The sequence below is a fragment of the Talpa occidentalis genome, unplaced genomic scaffold (assembly GCF_014898055.3).
Source record: "Talpa occidentalis isolate TD23 unplaced genomic scaffold, MPIMG_talOcc4v2.1 talOcc4.2, whole genome shotgun sequence".
NCBI classification, from domain to species: Eukaryota; Metazoa; Chordata; class Mammalia; order Eulipotyphla; family Talpidae; genus Talpa; species Talpa occidentalis.
Genome location: NW_023602073.1, coordinates 66,295,590 through 66,316,555, shown reverse-complemented (window position 1 = coordinate 66,316,555; position 20,966 = coordinate 66,295,590). Strand labels below are relative to the sequence as shown.

Genomic DNA, 20,966 nt, shown 5'->3' with positions numbered 1-20,966 from the left:
AAAATAAAAGACAATCAGGGGATACCTTTAAAATTTTAATAATGATTTTTATTCTTAAATTTTATATCCATCCTTATTATTAATTGACTAAGATGGTACCATAAATACATTTTCAAATACACAGAATCTTACAAATAATAATTTTCCATTCACCCTTCCTCAGGAAACTATCAGAGGTATTTTTCAGCTGTAGCTCACCACTATTGGGGGAAGTAGGTTTTGCAATTTTTTTTTTTTTAATAGAGGCATGTTTTATTTATTTATTTGTTTGTTTGTTTGGTACAATCAGAAGCGCGGGAGGGTGAGAGAATTCACCAGAGCCAGAGCGGGGAGCAGAGCAGGCAGAAGGACCGAAGTACACTGCTGAGGGGAGCAGCGGGCGGCAGGAGAGGTCTGCACGCCATGTGGGACCCTCCTCCGGTGGCCGGGGAGCAGCCGGGGATCGAACCAGCGCTGCAGAGGCTGCGGGCAGCTTCGCAACCCAGCGCTCAACCACTGCGCCACCAGGGAGGCCCCTGGTTTTGCAATTTTAGTTCATTATAGTTAACTGTCTGTTTAAAATAGAATGAGTATTATTCAGAGGAACATAACAAAATCCAGAGTCCTTACAATGTATCATTCATGATATTTCAGATAAAATCCCAGATTCCTTAAAATATAAAGTTATAGGAAAACCTAATGCATACCCAAGAGAATTGACAAAATAAATTGACTTTACAATGTCCCAAATGTTGAAATTAGCAGACAGGGGTTTTAAAACCAACTAGTATAACTACACTTAAGAACAGAAAAGGAGGGCCTCCCAGGTGGCGCAGCAGTTGAGCGCTGGGCGGCAAAGCTGCCCAGCCTCTGCAGCACGGTTTGATCCCTGACTGCTGGCGAGGGTTCCACATGGCGCGACAGACCTCTCCTGCTGTGCCCGCTGCTCCCCTCAGCAATTTCGTCAGTCTGCCTGTTCTGTTCCCCACTCTGGCCCTGGTGAATTCTCTCACCCTCCCACACTTCTGACTGTACCCAGTGCTGGAAGGAAGGAAGGAAGGAAAGAAGGAAGAAGGGAGGGAGGGAGGGAGGAATTTGCAGAGAAAGTGCTCTACCAGAGAGAGAGAGAGAGAGAGAGAGAGAGAGAGAGAGAGAGAGAGATATGCATTATGCAGTAGTTATGGAAGTTGAGAAATCCCAAGTTCTGTAGTTGGCAAGCTGGGACACAAGAGAACTGAAGTGTAGTTCCAGACCAGATTCAAAGACCTGAGAACCAAGAGATATTTCCAGTCCAAATCAAAAGGCTGGAAAAGACCAATGTTCAAGGCAGTCAGACAGAAGGAGTTACCACTTTTTGAAGTGATTAGTTGAGGCCCACCCACATTAAGGAGAGCAATCTGCTTTATTCAGATAGCAAATTAAAATGTTAGTCTTATCCTCACAGTCACATCCAGAATAATGTTTGACCAAATGTCTGGACACTGTTCCCAAGTGAAGTTAATACATAAAAATAACCATTGCAAGTACACAAAGGCATACAGATAGAACAAACTTTATTGATATGTAAAAGTAGAATATTATGAAAGAAAAGCAATACATATAATAATTATGAAAGTATAGGGAAAAGATATGAGTCAGTCAGGTTTTAAAAACCATACTAAAGTAAGATAAAAGTAAATTATCATAGATCATAGAACAAGAATTGTGGGCATTGTATCTGAAGAAGATCATTTTAACACTTAAATCTGGGATTTAAGTCTAGAAAAAATAAAAGTTAGAAATCAATAAGCAGAAAATCCCAAAGGCCCAGATTAGAATGAATACTGTAGAGGCAGAGAGCCAGGCCTTGAGCAGATTAAAACAAATACCAAAATCAACAGAACTTTGTAAAAATTTAAAAAGTAGGGAGAAAAATGAGTTTGACTACTAGTGTCATTAATTGTATGAGAAAATGAGAACAGATGACATGTAAGTTTAAGTGTAACTTTGAATGATCAATCTCCAAATAAAATATCATGAAGTATTTTAAATGTCCATAATGAGTTTTAATGTGCTAGGAGAAAATTTTATCTTATCAGAAAAACTTAAGCTGTAGCAAAGGAATGCCTTTCATGGTAGAATAAAGTCTGTTAGTAAAATATTTTACTAATTTCCCAATAAATATAAGATTATTGTTACAGTACTTTTATCCATATGGTTAAGAAAATTAACTGTATATTCATTCAACTAGTGATTAGTCTTTTTTAAATGTTTTAAATTAGCCTACTATTCCTCTGCTCTCATTTCTTGCATGTTTTATAATGCACTAAAATATATGCCACTTTAATTATAATAAAAATTATAGAGTAGATGCTTATTTAATGTTATATTGATTACTGCCAGAAATATTTGACTTATCATTGTGAATAATGAATTAGAAGTTCCATTTATCTTCAAGATTTAAGGAATTGAGGAATTTTTTATACTAAGAAAGAACTTTTTTTTTTGAACACTGATGGTTTCAGGAATATATTGTTACATTAGTTTCCTGGCTCTAGTATTGTTTTCAGGTTCAATGCCCTAACCCTGAGCTCAGCGTCCTGTAGAACCAAACTGCCAAGCTTCTATTTTTTAAGCTTGACTTGTTAAAAAAGAAGTTTCTTTAATCTTCTGGTAGGCACAGACAAAAATTCCTAGAATTAAGCCAATGAGGAGTATATATTCATACATATTTAGTGTGATCACTATAATTAACTAATTAGATTGCTCCCCTCACTTGGTAGAGAAGCAGCAGCCAGAGTTTGGGAGAGGTAATTTTGGAATATTGGATAGATTAGAGACAGTCAGACTTGATGAAGTAACACGATATTTATTTCTAGTCCCCAAATGACACTCTTTATGGGAGTCCAAGGCATACTAGATAGAGCTCGCAGCTATAATCTTATTAAGAATAGTAAGGTTAGGGGAATTAGTAAATCAGGTAGATGAAAACTAAAGATAAGGTTTTCCTCCTAATTATGATAGCATAGTTATAAATTCCAGATTCATATAGTAGTGTGTACTGGTTTTGAAAAGGTGAGCCAAGGGCAATAGGTGCCATGGTGGTGGATTCACTGTGGTGATATATATCTGAGATGTGATCTTATGCCTCTGAATCACACAGTGTGAATCAATGTCACCTTAATAAAATAAGATAAAATGTCTAATTCTTCTATATCTTTATTTACCTTTTTTTTTGTTTTCCTGGCTAATATTTTTGTAAATGGACATTATTTTTAATTTTAAATCTATTTATATATATTTTACATCATTGTTCATTTTTGTACAGTGTTTGCTTTCTCCTCTCAAGTGTAATCCCAGTAAAATTCCTACCACCAATTCAGCAGTGCACCATCACCATAAATGCTGTTCCTTCCCGTTTTGATCCCTCTCCCTCCTGTCCCTGCAGAATGCCTCTGATTTATAGTTGCCTATTAATTTTGGCTTTTTATTTTTTTTTCCTGATCTCTTATTTGGTTCCCCTATATTCCTCCTATAAGTGAAACGATCCGATTTTTTCCGACTTATTCACTGAGCATAATCCCTTCCAACTCCATCCAAGCTGCTGCAAATGGCATGAGTTTATCTTTTTTGATTGCTGAATAGTATTCCATTTTACACACACACACACACACACACACACACACACACACACACATATACATATACCCTACATCTTCTTGATCCAGTCATCTATTTTTGAGCATTTGGGTTGTTTCAGTATCTCACCTATTGTAAATAGTGCTATAGTAAACATAGGGTGCATGGATCTTTTTGAATTAATGTTTTTGTGTCCTTTGGGTAGATTCCTAGGAGTGGAATTGCTGGATCATATGATAGCTCCATTTTCAGTAGTCTGAGGAACCTCCACACAGCTTTCCATAGTGGTTGGACCAGTTTGCACTCCCACCAGCAGTGTAGGAGAGTTCCTTTTTCTCCACATCCCCACTGACACTTCTTGTTTCCTGGTGTTTTCAATGTGTGCTATTCTCACTGGTGTAAGGTGGTATCTCATTGTGGTTTTGATTTGCATTTACTTGATTATAAGTGATGATGAATATTTTGTCATATCTGTTGGGCATTGTAAATGGACATTTTAAAGAGTGTTTAAAATCTGGATGTATGTAGTGTGGATAAATTGATTCATTGGGAAAATCATTTTGGGTTATGTATTTGTGTGTGTGTGTTCTAACCCTTTCTTAACATGAGTACAGTTATTTATATTTATATAGTATTTTACAGTTTCTAAAACACCATTTTTGCTTTAAAGAAAATACAAAATTATTTGATACCACTGCCTTCTGATTCTCTGTCCAAACAAATGAATGTATACCCATATTCTTCTCCACACTGATTGAGTGTATTTTAAGCTGTGATAGAAAGGTTTTTATTTGTAAAAGCATATGTACACATATTTTCCTGACACTTGCACATTTTAGAAAGATATGTTCAAACTTTTATTGCTAAAAACTTTTAGTTTCTTTTTGGGCAGATACATCATCTTTTAAAATGCCTTTCCCCCAAGATTGCATTTTAAATGGTTCACAGTTAAATTTAAATTTCTATATTTAGGTAGAATTATGTTTATATGCCAGCCACTAGTATCCAGGAAATTTGGTGGTAAGGCTGACACATAGGGAGTTTATAGTCTATTTTGTAGTCTGTGTATTTAGACAAGATTTGGAGCTTACTTTGCAAAACATTTCAACAGAATTTCTTCAGTACAAATGAAGTATTTGATTTCTCATAATTGTTAAGATAACAGTATGTCACTCTTAAAAGATTAGTTCTCAGGAATATATGTTAGTTGTGTTCCCTTCAAAGAAAGATGTATTCTGGACCAGCTTTTATGTGTAAATACTTTTATAATATTTGAATAGAATTGGTTCGGTACAATCACTATGGTTTGATCAAATTTGGAAGAAGTTACAGGCGCATTTTTGTAGTGTTTTCTTCAGCATCTTTATTTTTTTCAGCTGGACATATTTTATGTTCTTTCCAACTAATCAAAATAAGAAACTGATTTTGCCTGTGCCAAAAAATAGAACTATCATTTTTCACATTCTTTAATTTTCCAGGTCATTTTAAGTAAGATTGTGTTTCTGGGACTCCTGAATTCCAAAAAACTCTCAACTTTGTAGATATAAGGGCCCAGATGAGCATTTCAGGGGGAATCTAACTTTTCATGCAGTATGTTTTGTGTTGTGCATTCCAGATACAGTTAACTTTTTGTGTGCATGTGATTACTGTGGAAAGAAATTAATGCAGTCCAGTATTATGATTTATGGACTGAATCCTTTGCCCACTGAAGACTTGCCAAAAATAAAACTATTTTTTTCCCTTTGGATATTAGAAACAGCTACTGTTTTTGTTGATCTTTTAAAGTTCTGAATGGGCCTATTTCAAATCATACCAGCATGGGAGCTCAGATTAATAATATACTTATTCAACTAGTGATACTGAGTGAAACCATTGCTCACATGGATATGAGGATAAAATTTCATAAAATTATTTTCAGGTGCATTAATGCATTTCTGGAAGCTGCACATGATTTTTCTTTTGCATGAAAGAAATCAAGGATTTCTGTTTATTGTATCAGTTACAGGTGGGCTTATAAGTTAATTTAATTGCCTTTTTTTATACCTTAAAACACAAGACATTTTGCTTTTAAAGGCAGTAATGTGATTGCTGGATTATTCCCAAAGGTTTTTAACTCTTAGTAGATTTATCTCTCTTGAGACATCATGACTGTAGTATATTTAATTTAGACTATTTAGAAAAATTCCTAAATTTCCTTTGTTGTTAGTTGCAGCAAGCTGCTGAAGTTTCTCAGCTTCGTGGAGCAAGAGTAATCTCAGCTGAAGATCTTCTGTTTTTGATGCGCAAAGATAAGGTAATAAAAAACAATTTCCTTTTATTAAAATACCCTGCTTGGTGCTTACTTACACTTATATAAGGAAACTATGCATCCTTATTAAATAATGTTCAGTTTAGAGTTATAATTGTTAAACTGATGTCTTAGTCTTCAGAGTTTACACAACAAAATAATTCTCTACATGAAAATACTTAGTTTTACATAGGCAAGAAGACTTACCTAAGCCTGTACTAACAACTAATTCTAACTTACCCTTACTTATATATTTAGATATTTTTATTGCTATATAATAGTTGTTAAATATTGACTGTGCTGTGTTCTGACAAATGGGGTATAATTGAGTAGCATATTTAATGTTCTTCTGATTTTATACATGCTTACTTTACTGTCTTTCATAGAGTATACTTTTAACTTGAAATGCAGTCTATTCTTTGACACCCATTTATAAAAAAACCAAGGTGAAAATTTCATTAGCATAACTATATACCGGAATGTCTCCTTTTTGTAAAAAGATTCACATTTCTGAGTTGTTTTTTTTTCCTTTCTATCTTTGTGTTGTATCCATATGAGAAGATGGCTGTTAGCTCCTTTCTTACTCCTTGAACTCTGGCATTAAAACATTTGAGCTGGTATTTACAGGTCCAATTTTGTCATAACTATCTTCCATGACTAGATAGTTCAAAATATTTTATAATATTTGACACTTTTTTTTTTTAAGGATTTGAAGATTTATTTATTTATTTATACAAGCACTGGGTACAGTCAGAAGCGCGGGAGGGTGAGAGAATTTACCAGAGCCAGAACGGGGAGCAGAGCAGGCAGAAGGACCGAAGTACACTGCTGAGGGGAGCAGCGGGCGGCAGGAGAGGTCTGCGTGCCAGTGGGACGCTCCTCCAGTGGCTGGGGAGCAGCCAGGGATCCAACCGGCGCTGCGGGCTGCAGGCAGCTTCGCAACCCAGCGCTCAACCGCTTCGCCACCGGGGAGGCCCAATATTTGACACATTTTTAATCAATGTAATATGTAAAGTACACTAACTGAATATCTGCAGTGTGCTATGATCAGTGCTAACCCATGTGAACAAGGTGTGCTTAGTCCCAATGTTCGATTTTTCATTTGTCCATTGTTCCTCCTGGACTTTTACATTAACCCACTTCTCTTCTATCATTTTTGTATACTTGCACTCTGTTTCTTCTCAGAGGGCATCCATCTGACCTTTTAGATAACCTTATTAACTTTCTTTCTGAGGTGGTTCATTATGGTTGACTTAGGTTTTATAAGTTTGGATCAAGTGTATTTTTCTTATGCCATGAGATTCAGAATTCTATAAATTACACCTTGACCATTCTGCCATTACATTTTTATAATTTTTTAATACATTAACTCTTAGATTATATGAAGAAAACAGATTGTAAGACAAAAAAAGAAATGTCTTCACTATAAAAAAATGCTGTGGTCTGGTTTAAGAGATCAGTATGATTTAATTAAATAAGTATTTTAAGACCCACAGAATTTTAAGGTACATTTAGATGGAGAGACTGAGCATTTGTTGAAGTAGAAGTTTCTAAAGTGAGACAGTCCATTTATAGAATGGACCAAATATAAAGGAACTAATTAATTAGTGTACTGGTTTAGAAAACAAGGCAAAATATGTTAAGTATAGTGGCAATGGAAGTGGATATAAAAAAAAAGAATTAGAGAGATAGTGAAGAATAAGTAGAGTATGAAGGATTTGGTTGCTTCATTGTACTTGGAGGACTAGAGGGAATAGGTACTAGGAAGAAGTGAATACCCTGAGTCAAGATTCCTTAGGAAGATATCTGGAGAACAATGAAGTTGGTAATAGTATTTTACAGAATATGTCCAATATCTAATTTTCTTTTTCACTTATAGGGGAAGAGGTTAACACAAAGAATTGTCTACACTGATACTTTTCCTCCTTTTTGGAAGTCCATTCTAACTATGGACGATAAAGATTTAAAAATCATATTGAAAATTTAAGAACACACACTAACTGACCAGACCCTTCTAGAAGAACTTGTAACTAGAGTCTTTATAGTAACTGAACTATATGATAGACCCCAGTATGCTCCTTTTTCTCTGAAAAATAATAATTTTCTTTATATGCTGACTTGTCCCAAATATAATTTAGTTTACATAGTTATAATATGAAACAAAATAAAATTTTAAGAATTGAATAAAATCAAAGCAAAGAAAAAATGGTAGCAAAACCTGCCTATACATATAGGTGTATGTTTTTTCTCTTAATAACTCCATTTTATATTAAAAGCAATATTTACTGACTGTTTACTATGTTTTATATACTGCACCAAGCAACTTTACTCTTTCTCTCATTCTTCACAAAAATCCAGTAGGGTAGGTACTTTTCATACTATATAAATAGAAAAACTGAAGTTCAAAGATTATGTTCTACTTCTGAGCCTGCTAAGCTGTATTAGTAAAGTTATTTTTAACCTCAGTTTTCCTATATGAGGAAATATATTGAAAATATCAAATAAAATGCATGTGAAAGAGCCTTGTATTTGCAGTCTTTCAGCTGTCATTAGGAATCTTAAACTGAACGTCAGGAACCAGTAAAAACACATTCTGTGTATAAGCACAAAACAAATTACAATGGTTGCTTTTAAAGTAAAACAGTATCATGGTCCTCTAATAAATCTATAGACAACTATCATTAAGGCCCAACTATCATTTGTTAGCTTTGAGTTTCATAAAAATGTGCATCTATCTCAGATTACAGGATATTTTCTAGAAATATAAAGCATAAACTAATTCTTCTAAGTAAAAGATTTTCAGAAAACATAACCAACAAAAAGAGAGTACTTGGCTTTTTAAAGCAGTTGTTACAAAATCCTTGTCTAGATGCTTATAAATCATCTTTAAAAGTAACAGTTGATCTTGAATGTGTACAGAATTCCATAACATCACTATAGTGATTAGTATGAAGATTATGACAGTTATCACACAACTTCAGAAAGAACTTAAAGCATCTTCTAAGAATATAAAATAAAAATAACCATGACTTGGGAGTATCTGAGTATTACAAATCGAAAGTTCCTTTAAAAATACTTGTGTTTTATTTTTTATGTTTAATTTGATGACTATATTTTTTATTTCACAATATTATGCTGAGAATTTTGTATTTCCCCCAATGATCCTAATGTTCAAATTTATTATATTTAGTAATAAAAGTGGTCTAATCAGTAAAGTGAATATATATATGGTTTCTTAATATTTATTCTATATTTTTAATAGAAAAAACTTAGAAGACTCCTAAAATACATGTTTTTCCGAGACTACAAATCAAAAATTGTCAAAGGCATAGATGAAGATGATCTTCTGGAAGGTAACCAAAACACCAAACTAAAAACAAAACGATGTATCTGTTGGGTGACATACTTATGAAATGTCAGTGTATGTATTCCCATCAAAGTAGACTATATTTCTGTTTAATAATGTAGTGTAGAAATTACCAAAATTTATTTAATTGGCAGTAGAATCTTGTACTTTTCTATTTATGTGACTTCACAGCAGTCTGAATTTTCAGTTCTTTCTTTTAATAATATGTCATGCTTTGCATCAGGATATCATGAAATTAAGAAAATTGCATTGATTCAAATACAATTGAGTAAAGCAAGCATTTTCTGTCATGGATGTAGGGATCCAGAACTATTATAATATGTATTAAGTTGACATGTGGGTTTTTGTTAATTTGCTAAAAAAAGTAACTGCTATGTTTTATGGTAAAAGTCACCTAGTATTAGTAAGTGGTTTCCATGCTACTTGAAATCTAACAGAAAACTTAACACAAAATGGAAAATTTTCCTTATCTGATTTTTCAAATCAATCCTCCATTTTAGAATATTTAGAGAAAACATTAATGTTGCAAAATTAAGCAGTTCTAAGGTAAAGGTAGATAAGTGCTGAAAATATTTATTGAATCATAATAAATATTTTACAATTTTAGAAATAGTTCATATATTTTGTATTGAATATAGTCTTTGCATAGTAGCCATTCGTTGCTAATAGATTCACTGATAAAGTAACTAAACAAACCTGCTAAATTAAGGAGACTTCCAGAAAACAATTCAAAACCAACTAAATAGTTAACAAAGTTTGAAGAGATCTAGTTACTTTCTTTTACTCCTAAACAAATTATCCAGTGAAATAGCTATATCAAAAATATTCCTGATCAAATCTTTTATTCAGTGTTGTCTATTTAATATTTCTGTAATTCTCAGAATTTAAATACTAAGAAATAGTCCTCCAAATGAATTTTAAAATGCTTCCTTTTGTGGAGAGCATAATGTATACAAACTTTGAGCACAATAGACCTCAATTCTAATCAGTCCTGATTCTCTGCTTTTTCTGTGTGTGCTTGTGAGTGTCAGTTTTTTCATTTGTATATCAGAAATTATACTCATTTACCATGTGGAGTTCTTTGTCATGGAGTAAATGATAGCTATGAACACCATGCTTTGGACACCAAGAAGTTCAGTTACTCTAGTGTGCTAACACCATTTTACCAGTTTGATACCCCCTCTTCATTTATTGCAAATGTCTGCTCTTCATCTTCATTTAAATATTTAAATTTTTATTTTATATAAAGTTTTTATGTGATTATAAAGTTGATGTAATTGTAAAATAAACTGACTACTAAGATAGGACTTATAGAATGGCCATGTGAGGAATATAGTAGACTCTCCAGTGAAACACCTCTACCTCTAACTGATGTAAATTTTTTAAAATGATAAAGTCTCTAAAAGTTGCCCTAAGTGCATACATCAAATGGAGAGATAAAGTCACTCTACTAAATTTCATTAAGAGCAGTGAGAGTTTATTGCATTTACACCATGATTCCCATCACCTTTCTCATCCTCTCTTTCCCTGCCACCCCAGCTCAATATGATAGAATGTCTGAGCTTCTATTATACTCAGGGTAAGTTATGTTTTTTGGTAAGATGACTAAAAACAAGGGGTACCTATTCCTCCAGCTTCCAGTGTAAGGACAACAGTTTCATCTTAGAATGGGCAGGATTTCAGCATCTCTCATCTCTTCCAGCTCTATGTAGAACAGAATCTGTTCTACACAGTCACAGTTGAAAGAGACTAGAACTTCCATACATTCTCTATTCACGGGGTAGAAGTTCTACCCCAGACATGACAGTGTGAGAATAGTGGGCCTTGATTGCCTACCCCTAACTTGCTCACAAAGGAAGAAAAAGCCCAGAAGTCAGGAGGCTAGTATTCCTGTCCAGCTACCTACTCTTAGATCTAGAAAAGTGTTTCCAGGAAACGCTGATTATTTTTCTTGCCCCCAGTTACCATTACAGTGGTACAAAGTTTCAACCCAAAGGGAGAGGCAAGCCTTAATAACAGAGATCTGCAGCAATCCCTATGGAGACTATTTCGAACAGAACATGTTGAAAATTCATACTTAATAGTGTTATAAAAAATAGTAATTAAGAAAAGGATAGGTGCTCTATGATACTAGTAACAGTAAACAAAACAGTAGGTTAACTGAAAGTTTAAAGGAAGAAACAAAGGAAAGAGACAGATAAGAGTCTTTCTGAGGTCAGAGAAAAACTTAAAGGCCAGCAATACCTTGTCTCTGCAAATGATCCTGACATTATTGAGATCTATCTGTAGATCTTTTTTTTTTTTTATGCCAAAGAATAATATCAAAAACAATAGCAGTCAGCCAGCAATTAGTGGAAGCTAATAGCTATGTGTGGCTGTCTATAGCGTCAAACTATTCAGAAACTTAATGGAGAGTCCAGGAAAGTAGCAAAGAGAACATGACAAAGATATAGTCATCTCTGGGGAATAGAGAGACTGTTGCATGTTCAAGACTGTGTCCTCAGGAGAGCAACATTTAAAGCTCACACTATGAGGGAAAAAGACTTTATTAAATGACAAATCACTAAACAAAGAAACAACCATGCAAGCAAGAAAAGACAGCAATCCTTAAGAAGGAAAGGGAACCATGAAGGCATCAAACTAGAAATAAACCATAAAAAGAAGGCAAGGAACTTTCCTACCTCATGGAGATTAAAAACCACACTACTGGAAGACCATTGGACTAATGAGGAGATCAAAGAAGAAATTAAAAAATTTTTTGAATTGAACGACAAGGAGGACACTAATATCCTAAATGTATGGGATGCAGCAAAAGCAGTAATAAGAGGAAAATATATAGTAATAGAAGCTCACATCAAGAAACAAGAAAGAACGCAAAGAAACAACCTCATCTCGAAGCTCAAAGATCTAGAAAAAGAACAACAAAAAAACCCCAAAACCAGTAGAAGAAAAGAAATAATAAAAACCAAAGCAGAAATAAATGAAATTGAAACTAAAAAAACAATCCAAAAGATCAATGAAACCAAGAGCTGGTTTTTTGAAAAAATCAATAAAATAGACAAACCCCTAGCCAGGCTCACAAAGGAAAAAAGGGAGAAAGCACAAATAAACAGGATCATCAATGAAAGAGGAGAAATCACAACGGACACAGCAGAAATCAAAAGAATAATCAGTAACTACTATGAACAGTTATATGGAAACAAGTTTAACAATCTAGAGGAGATGGACAAATTCCTACAACTCTACAATCACCCAAAGCTAGATAAAGAAGAAATAGAACACCTAAACAGACCAATTACAATTAGCGAAATTGAAATGGTAATCAAAAACCTCCCCAAAAACAAAAGCCCAGGACCTGATGGATTTACAAATGAATTCTACCAAACATTCAGAGACGAATTAGTGCCTATCCTTCACAAACTTTTCCAAAAAATTGAGAAGGAAGGGACAATACCAAACACGTTTTATGAAGCCAACATTACACTAATACCAAAACCGAACAAGGACAACACAAAAAAGGAAAACTACAGGCCAATCTCCCTAATGAACACTGATGCAAAAATCCTCAATAAAATTTTAGCTATCAGAATCCAACAATGTATCCATAAGATAATTCACCACGACCAAGTTGGATTCATTCCAGGGGCACAAGGATGGTTTAACATCCGAAAATCAATCAACGTTATCCAACACATCAACAAAAAGAAATATAAAAACCATATGATAATATCAATAGATGCTGAGAAAGCTTTCGACAAAGTGCAACACCCATTCATGATAAAAGCCCTTGAAATTCTGGGGATACAAGGAACATACCTCAACATCATAAAGGCCATCTATGACAAGCCAACAGCCAGTATCATTCTCAATGGTGAAAAGCTGAAAGCAATTCCATTAAGATCTGGAACAAGACAAGGATGTCCACTCTCACCATTGCTTTTCAATATAATACTGGAAGTCCTAGCCAGGGCAATAAGACAAGAGAAAGACATCCAAGGAATCCAAATAGGAAAAGAAGAAGTCAAACTATCACTATTTGCAGACGATATGATATTATACATAGAGAACCCCAAAAACTCCACAGAAAAGCTAATTCTACTCATCAATCAGTTCAGTAAAGTGGCAGGATACAAAATCAACACGCAAAAGTCAGTAGCCTTCCTATACACAAACAATAAATCTGAAGAAGAAGAAATCAAAAAGACCATCCCTTTTGTTATTGAAACAAAAAAAATCAAATATTTGGGAATAAATCTAACAAAAGAGGTAAAGGACCTATACAAAGAAAACTATAAAACACTGTTAAAAGAAATAGAAGAAGACACAAAGAAATGGAGAGACATCCCCTGCTCATGGATTGGAAGAATAAACATTATTAAAATGTCCATCCTACCAAAAGCAATATACAGATTCAATGCTATTCCAATCAAAATTTCAATGTCATTCTTCAAAGAAATAGAACAATTATTGATGAAATTCATATGGAATCACCAAAAACCCCGAATAGCCAAAGCTCTCCTGAAAAAAAAAGAAGGGAATGGAGGCATCAGACTCCCAGACTTCAAACTATACTACAAAGCCATAATCATCAAAACTGCATGGTATTGGAACAAGAACAGACATACAGACCAATGGAATCGAATAGAAAATCCAGAAATAAACCCACAGATTTATGGTCAACTAATCTTTGACAAAGGAGCAAAGAATATGCATTGGAGCAAAGAAAGTTTGTTCAATAAATGGTGCTGGGAAAACTGGGTCGCTACATGCAAAAGAATGAAGCTTGACCACTACCTCACACCATACACAAAAATCAACTCAAAATGGATTAAAGAACTAGACATAAGACCTGAAACCATAAAATATATAGAAGGAAATATAGGCGAAACACTACGTGATTTGCACATCAAAGACATCTTTACAGACACATCACCCAAAGCAGTGATAGTGAAGGCAAAGATAAACAGCTGGGACTACATCAAATTAAAGAGCTTTTGCACAGCAAAAGAGACAATAACAAAAACAAAGAGAAACCCCACCAACTGGGAGAACATTTTGCACCCAACACTAATGATAAAGGACTGATCACAAAAATCTGCAAAGAGCTGATGAGACTCAACAACAACAAAGAAAATAATCCAGTCAAAAAATGGGCAGAAGAGCTTAAAAGAAACTTCTCTGAAGAGGAAATGCAAATGGCCAACAGGCATATGAAAAAATGTTCAACATCACTTGTCATCAGGGAAATGCAAATCAAAACTACCATGAGATACCATCTTACACCAGTGAGAATGGCACATATTAAAAAAACTAGCAACAACAAATGTTGGCGAGGGTGTGGAGAAAAAGGAACTCTTGTGCACTGTTGGTGGGAGTGCAAACTGGTCCAACCACTGTGGAAAGCTGTATGGAGATTTCTGGACCTACTAAACATAGAGCTTCCATATGATCCAGCAATTCCACTCCTAGGTATTTACCCAAAGGACACAGAAACATCAATTCCAAAGAACACCTGCACCCCTATGTTTATAGCAGCACTGTTTACAATAGCTAAGCTTTGGAAACAACCCAAATGCCCAAAAATAGATGACTGGATCAAGAAGATGTGGTACATATATACCATGGAATATTACTCAGCATTCAAAAAAGATAAACACATGCAATTTGCAGCAACATGGATGGCGCTGGAAGGGATCATGCTCAGCGAAATAAGCCAAAAAGAAAAAGAAAAATACCGGATGGTCTCACTCATAGCAGGAATCTAGAAAACTTAAATAAGGGACCAGGAAAATGAATAACTATAAGAAAGTGAAAATCAAAATCAACAAAAAACTATGAACCAGAGACACTTTTAGGGGGCGGGGGTGGGAGGGGAGGGATTGGGGTCAGAATGGGGGGGCTGCAATTGTATGGGGAATATAACAATAAAATTTATTAAAAAAAAAAAAAAAAAAAAAAAGAAGGAAAGGGAAGTGTTATCTAAACTTTCTACAGTATGTTACCTAAAATGTCTGTTCTTCAACAATAAAATGCTAGACATGCAAATAAACAGGTGTGATCCATAAAAAGGAAAAAAATACATCACACACTCACTTTGAGGGGACTCAGATTTTGAACTTAGCATACAAAAACTTGAAAGTAGATATTTCTAAATAGGTTCTGTGAACTAAAAGAAACCATGTTTAAAGGACAAAAAATAAAAAAGTGTTGATTACAGTGTCTCTCAAAATATCAGTGCAGAGATGGAAATTACTAAAAAGCAAAAAAGCAAATGGAAATTCTGGAGTTAAAAAGTTCAGTGACTGTGATGAAAAATTCATTGGAGGGACAATATTAGCTTTGAACTGGAAGAAGAAAGAATTTGTAAACTTGAAAAAAATTTTTAAATATTATGCGATCTGAAGAACAAAGAGAAAGAAGAATGAAGAAAAATTAACAAAGCTTCAGAAAAACATAAGGTACCATTAAGTGAGTCAACATATGCTTAATAGGAGTACCAGAAAGAGAGGAAGAAAAAAAAGTAGCAGAAAAAAATATTCAAATAAAATTTCCAAACTTTGATGAAAATTATCAATCTACACATCCAAGTAATTAGGATAAACAATTAGAGATCCACACTCAAGTACATTATAGTAAACATGTTGAAAGCCAAAAGAAAAAAATAGTAAAAACTGCAAGAGAATAATATTGAATCAACCAAGTTGCATCAGAAATGATTAGAATGCATACGCCACAAAAATAATCAAAAAGTATCTGTAAAGGTAATTACGTAGGTAAATATAAGAGAAAATATAAGTGCACATTTGTTTTCTTTCCTCTTTTAACTGATTTTAGAAGAATTGTTTAAGACAATTTATACATTATAATGTTAGGTCTCTAGAGGCATATATGTTTACTATATAAACTTACTGTATATTTGACAGTAACAGCATAAGTGAGGTGTTTGAGAACAAAGCTGTACTTGAGGAGCTTTGACACAGATGGTAACTACAATTACAAGAAAAATTTAAAAGAAAGAGAAGTGGTAAATAAGATGGTTAGTATAATAAGTTCTATAAATATATACTCACTCTCCTATAAAGACACACACTACTGAAACTGAAACAAGAAGTAATAGAAAATTTAAATGAACCTAGAGCAAGTAAAGATTTTATTTTTTTAATTCTTTTTTTAAAGATTTATTTATGTATGCATACAAGAGCTGGGGTACAGGCCAGAGGTGTGGGGGGTGAGAGGATTCGCCAGATACAGAGTAGGGAACAGAACAGACAGATTGATGGAAGTACAATGCTGAGGGGAACAGCGGGCGAGTCAGGAGAGGTCTGCTGCACCATGTGGGTTGCTCCCTGGCCAGTGGGGGGATTGAACTTGTGCTGCAGTGGCTGTGGACAGCTTCATAGGTTCCGTCTTAACCCCTTGCACCACCAGGGAGACCCCAAGCAAGTAAAGATTTTAATTAATAAATTTAAAACTTCCCACAAGGGAAAAAAAAAATGCCCAATGACTTCATTGTTGAATTCTACCAAATGTTTAAAGAAGAATTAATACCACTCCTTTCCCAACTTATTCTCTCAGACTGTTATTTCTCTGATGAGAAAACCAAGCAAAAGATGTCACAAGAAAACAAATGTATAAACTAATAGCTTTTCCCAATATAGATGCAGATGTCTTCAACAGAATACTAGTAAACTGAATCCAGCAATATCTAAAAAGGATTATACACCATGACCAACGTGATTTATCTCAGAAATGGAATATTGGTTTAAACTTAGAAAACAACTTTTGTAATACATTATATTCACAGAACAAAGGTTAAGACCACATTATCATCTCAATAAATGTAGAAAAATCATTTGTAAAAGTTCAGATTCTTTTACGGGAGAACCCTCATCAAATTAGAAAGGGAAAGAAACTTTTCAACAAATTTCACTGCTATGTACTTAATATTTATGTCCATTTGAAAATCATTTTGAAGCCTAATTCCCACTGTTATGCTATTTTGAAGTGGGATCTGTGAGAAGTTACTAAATCATAAAGGATGAATCTTCATGAATGGGATTAGTGCTGTTCTAAGTAGAGACAGAAATGATAGTTTCATTCTCTCTGCTCACTCCCACATGAAGATATGAGAAGATGGCCATCTTCAAACTACACCAGACATGAGATCCACAAACATCTGATCTTGGAATTGCAATCTTTAGAATAGTAAGAAATACATATTTGTTTTTCAAGTCATTCAGTCTATGGTATGTTTATTATAGTACACCAAACTAATATAGCCATCTATGAAAACCCCACTGCCAACATCATACTTATTTGTGAAAGATTGAATGCTTTCACCCTAAGATATTTGAGTTTTCATCGTTTGGCATATGAACATTTCATTAATCACGTTTAAAAATAATCTAGTTCTTCCACCAATACCTTTATGCATTAAACTTTATCAGTTACCTGTTTTATCATTTCACTCCTTCCAACCTTTTCCAGAGACTTTCTCAGAATTACATTTTATTTTTAAATAAACATGATGGCGCCCTCCCTGGTGGCACAAGGGGTTAAGCACAGCACTATGAAGCTATCCACAGCCTCTGTAGCACGAGTTCAATCCCTGGCCGGCCAGGGAGCAACCCACATGGCACAGCAGACCTGTCCTGTCTCACCTGCTGCATGTCTCATCAGTGTATTTCAGTCAGTCTGCCTGTCCTGCTCCCCACTCTGCCTGTGGTGAATCCTCTCACCCCCTGCACCTCTGGCCTGTACCCCAGTTCGTGTATGCATAGATAAATCTAGAAAAAATAATAAAATAAATAAATAAGCATGATGATCTTATCTCTTAAGAGAAAAAGAATTTAAGATCTTATTTCTTCAGGTTTAAAATGTATCGTCAGAGTAATGTATATAATATCTTAATTTCACGTCTCAATCTCAGTATTCTTTATGTCTTTGTTTTTATTTGTTTTTTCATTATGTGTGCTATAGCAAGAATCTTTTTTCCAGATTTGAAACCTCGCCTTTTGCTTAGAAGGGATTTCGTGCTATTTACACATATTGTGTGGATTTATAATTTGGTTTTATTCTCTTAGTCTTACTTAGGATGTGAATGAAGGTTTTATTCTGCATGACTTGCCCTCTTGGATATAAGGATTCTCGCTTTAAAGATTATTTTGAGAGGATTCCAATTTTAAATTTCATATTCAGCAATATATGTTTAATTACTGGTGCTGATATAAATCTATTAAGCTAATTTCTTTTTTCCTTCCTTTACCTCCATGAAGACAAATTGAGTGGCAGCAATAATGCAAACAAAAGACAAAAAACTGCTCAAGACTTTCTTAACTCCATTGACCAAACAGGAGAACTCTTGGCAATGTTTGAAGATGATGAAGTCGATGAAGTTAAACAAGAGAGAATGGAGGTATAGTACATCTTCCCTTTTACAGTAGTATCAATAGAATAATCATGGCAGCACCTATGCTATGTGGGTCTACTCTTAAGTTCTTGAAATTTTGTCTGACCTGCACTAATCAGTGGTTTTATGTCTGAAAACAGTGTTATACACTGAGTAGCCCTGGAACGGATCTCACACTGAGTTGACCTTCAAGGATAGGTTAACCTTGAAGGATAACTTCAGCTTTCTGTTTCTCTTTTTCTGCCTTTGAACACAAGTAGATTTTCCTAACCCATTTTCTGAATCTTTCTTTTACTGATATTACTTTATTGCATAAAAGTTAACTTATAATTACTTATTTTTTTATTTCAAATCATCGAGTTGTCTTTGGGCAAAAGTAATCCTTGCTGTTTTTGTGTTGGCATATAGTGTGAAGAGCTATTTTTCAGGCTGTAATTACGGACTGTGGTTGGACTTACTAGGTAAGGTAGTATCCAGGGCAATTATATGCTTCATATCACTGTAACACAAAGTGAGTGACATGTGTTTGGATATCCTGAATGTGTTTTAACAATGAATATGAAAATAGTATGTCTTCTGTTTACCTTAGCTATCTCTACATAAAATTATTGTTTACTTAAATACTTCTGGAAAAATAAAAGTAATGATTAATTTCATTTGAGTGCTTTTCAAAATACAAAGCATTAATCTTATCATTCTTATTACTGTTACTACAATTTACATGTAAAAATCTCCATTTTCCCCGTCTCTTTAAATTGGTCGAGAGGGAATTCCAGAGCTCCAAAGAATCATGTTAAATGCCTATTTTACCATAGTCTCTCTGTTTGCTAAAAATGTAATTATTTCATGTTAAATTTTGGAGGAAGTCCAATACACATATATGCTTTGTAAACTTTAACAACCTTCTTTAAAGAATTAGTATTCTCAGATCATGAACTGTGATCTAAAGGCAGTGTTCTTCTTAGGTATCAATTACCTTAGAAATGTGTGGTTATCTTGGTTTGGGCAACTGCAAATGGTTTTAGTTCAACTTCGCCTTGGGCCAAAAACATGCTAAGTTGTCCAAAGCAGATGATAAACATATATTTCTGATGTCATTATGGCCTAAACAGGATATGATTGTTTAGTGGCATGGTTTTACTTATGATACATTACACAGAGAGCAAATATTGCTCATGCTTTATTTTTAAGACACTTTTATATCATACAAATGGGCATTAAGAAAAGACATTAAGGACTGACTATAAAACATTAGTAATATTGAACAAATAGCTTTTCAATTTTGATGAGAAAATCTTCTGGGCATGCCCATTGCCCAGAAAGGCATCATTTCACAGTCAAGGAAGAGAGAAGAAATGGAGTGTGCTATAACTGTAAACTCATACTAGCAGGCTCCTGTAGGCCTGGACAAATGATGAGTCAGTAAAGTATAAGTTAAAGTCAATAAAATATCTTGAAATGCAGAGTAATGAAAACTCAGGAACTTATGCAATTTATGTATGTATTACATAGTGGTAACCAGAATAATTTTATGTCAGTAATTGATAATAATCATTGCAATGAAAGTCAGCTTCATCAGCACAATAAAAATTGGATTGACAGTTTCCCAAAGCTTTATATCATAAATAGAATCTTCTCTAACACTAATCAAGAGTAGTTTTGAGATTCTACTCATCCAAATAACAGTTTAACTGAATAAAAAATGCTGAACTTGTAGACATAACTGTAGACAGTAGAAAGTGGAACCTTTAAGAGCATAGGCCTTGCCTGCTTCTAATTTGACAGGTTATAGTTTCAAGCGTAAACCACAACTGTAGCAGTCCATATGAAACCACTTTGGACTCACAGACTGCAATCTCTTGCTTTTAAAGTGCAGTAGAATAATCAGTCCTGGCATCACTCAGTGATTTAATTTTCCTCTAAGCATCACTTACTGTTGCAGAAACTCTATTTACTACCTTCTCCCATAGAATGTATGAGAATGGTATAAACCTACCAACAAAGCTTATTATTGTTTTTCTTGCTGGCTTGTTTGCTTTCCTTCCTTCCTCTGTCCTCTTCTCTTCCCTTCCTTCTATCTTCCTTTTTCATTTAAATAATAATTTAGAAGAGAAAAAAAAATTACAGTATAACAGGTATTAGTACCCGACTTTTCCTCAAAATCCCAAGCCAGCCTACAGAAGGCTGTGTTCTTCCCTATTGTTTTCATCTGATTTCTATATGTGCCTGGTTTTCACTTGTAATGTACACTTCATTATTATTAAGTATGATATGACTTGAAATGTTAAAATGTTGGGATTTTTCCA

At 34.2% G+C, this 20,966-nt stretch overlaps 1 protein-coding gene across 3 annotated transcripts in view; it reads left to right on the top strand.

Annotated features, from left to right (window-relative positions):
- The window catches only part of SUPT3H (SPT3 homolog, SAGA and STAGA complex component), a 426,450-nt gene that overhangs the window by 268,749 nt on the left and 136,735 nt on the right, over window positions 1-20,966 (top strand). For all 3 annotated transcript variants that reach the window (XM_054698841.1, XM_054698842.1, XM_037519827.2), the window contains 3 exons: window positions 5,804-5,890; window positions 9,147-9,237; window positions 18,527-18,666. In XM_054698841.1, the coding sequence (XP_054554816.1) occupies window positions 5,804-5,890; window positions 9,147-9,237; window positions 18,527-18,666 (318 nt within the window). The remainder of the gene's footprint in view (window positions 1-5,803; window positions 5,891-9,146; window positions 9,238-18,526; window positions 18,667-20,966) is intronic.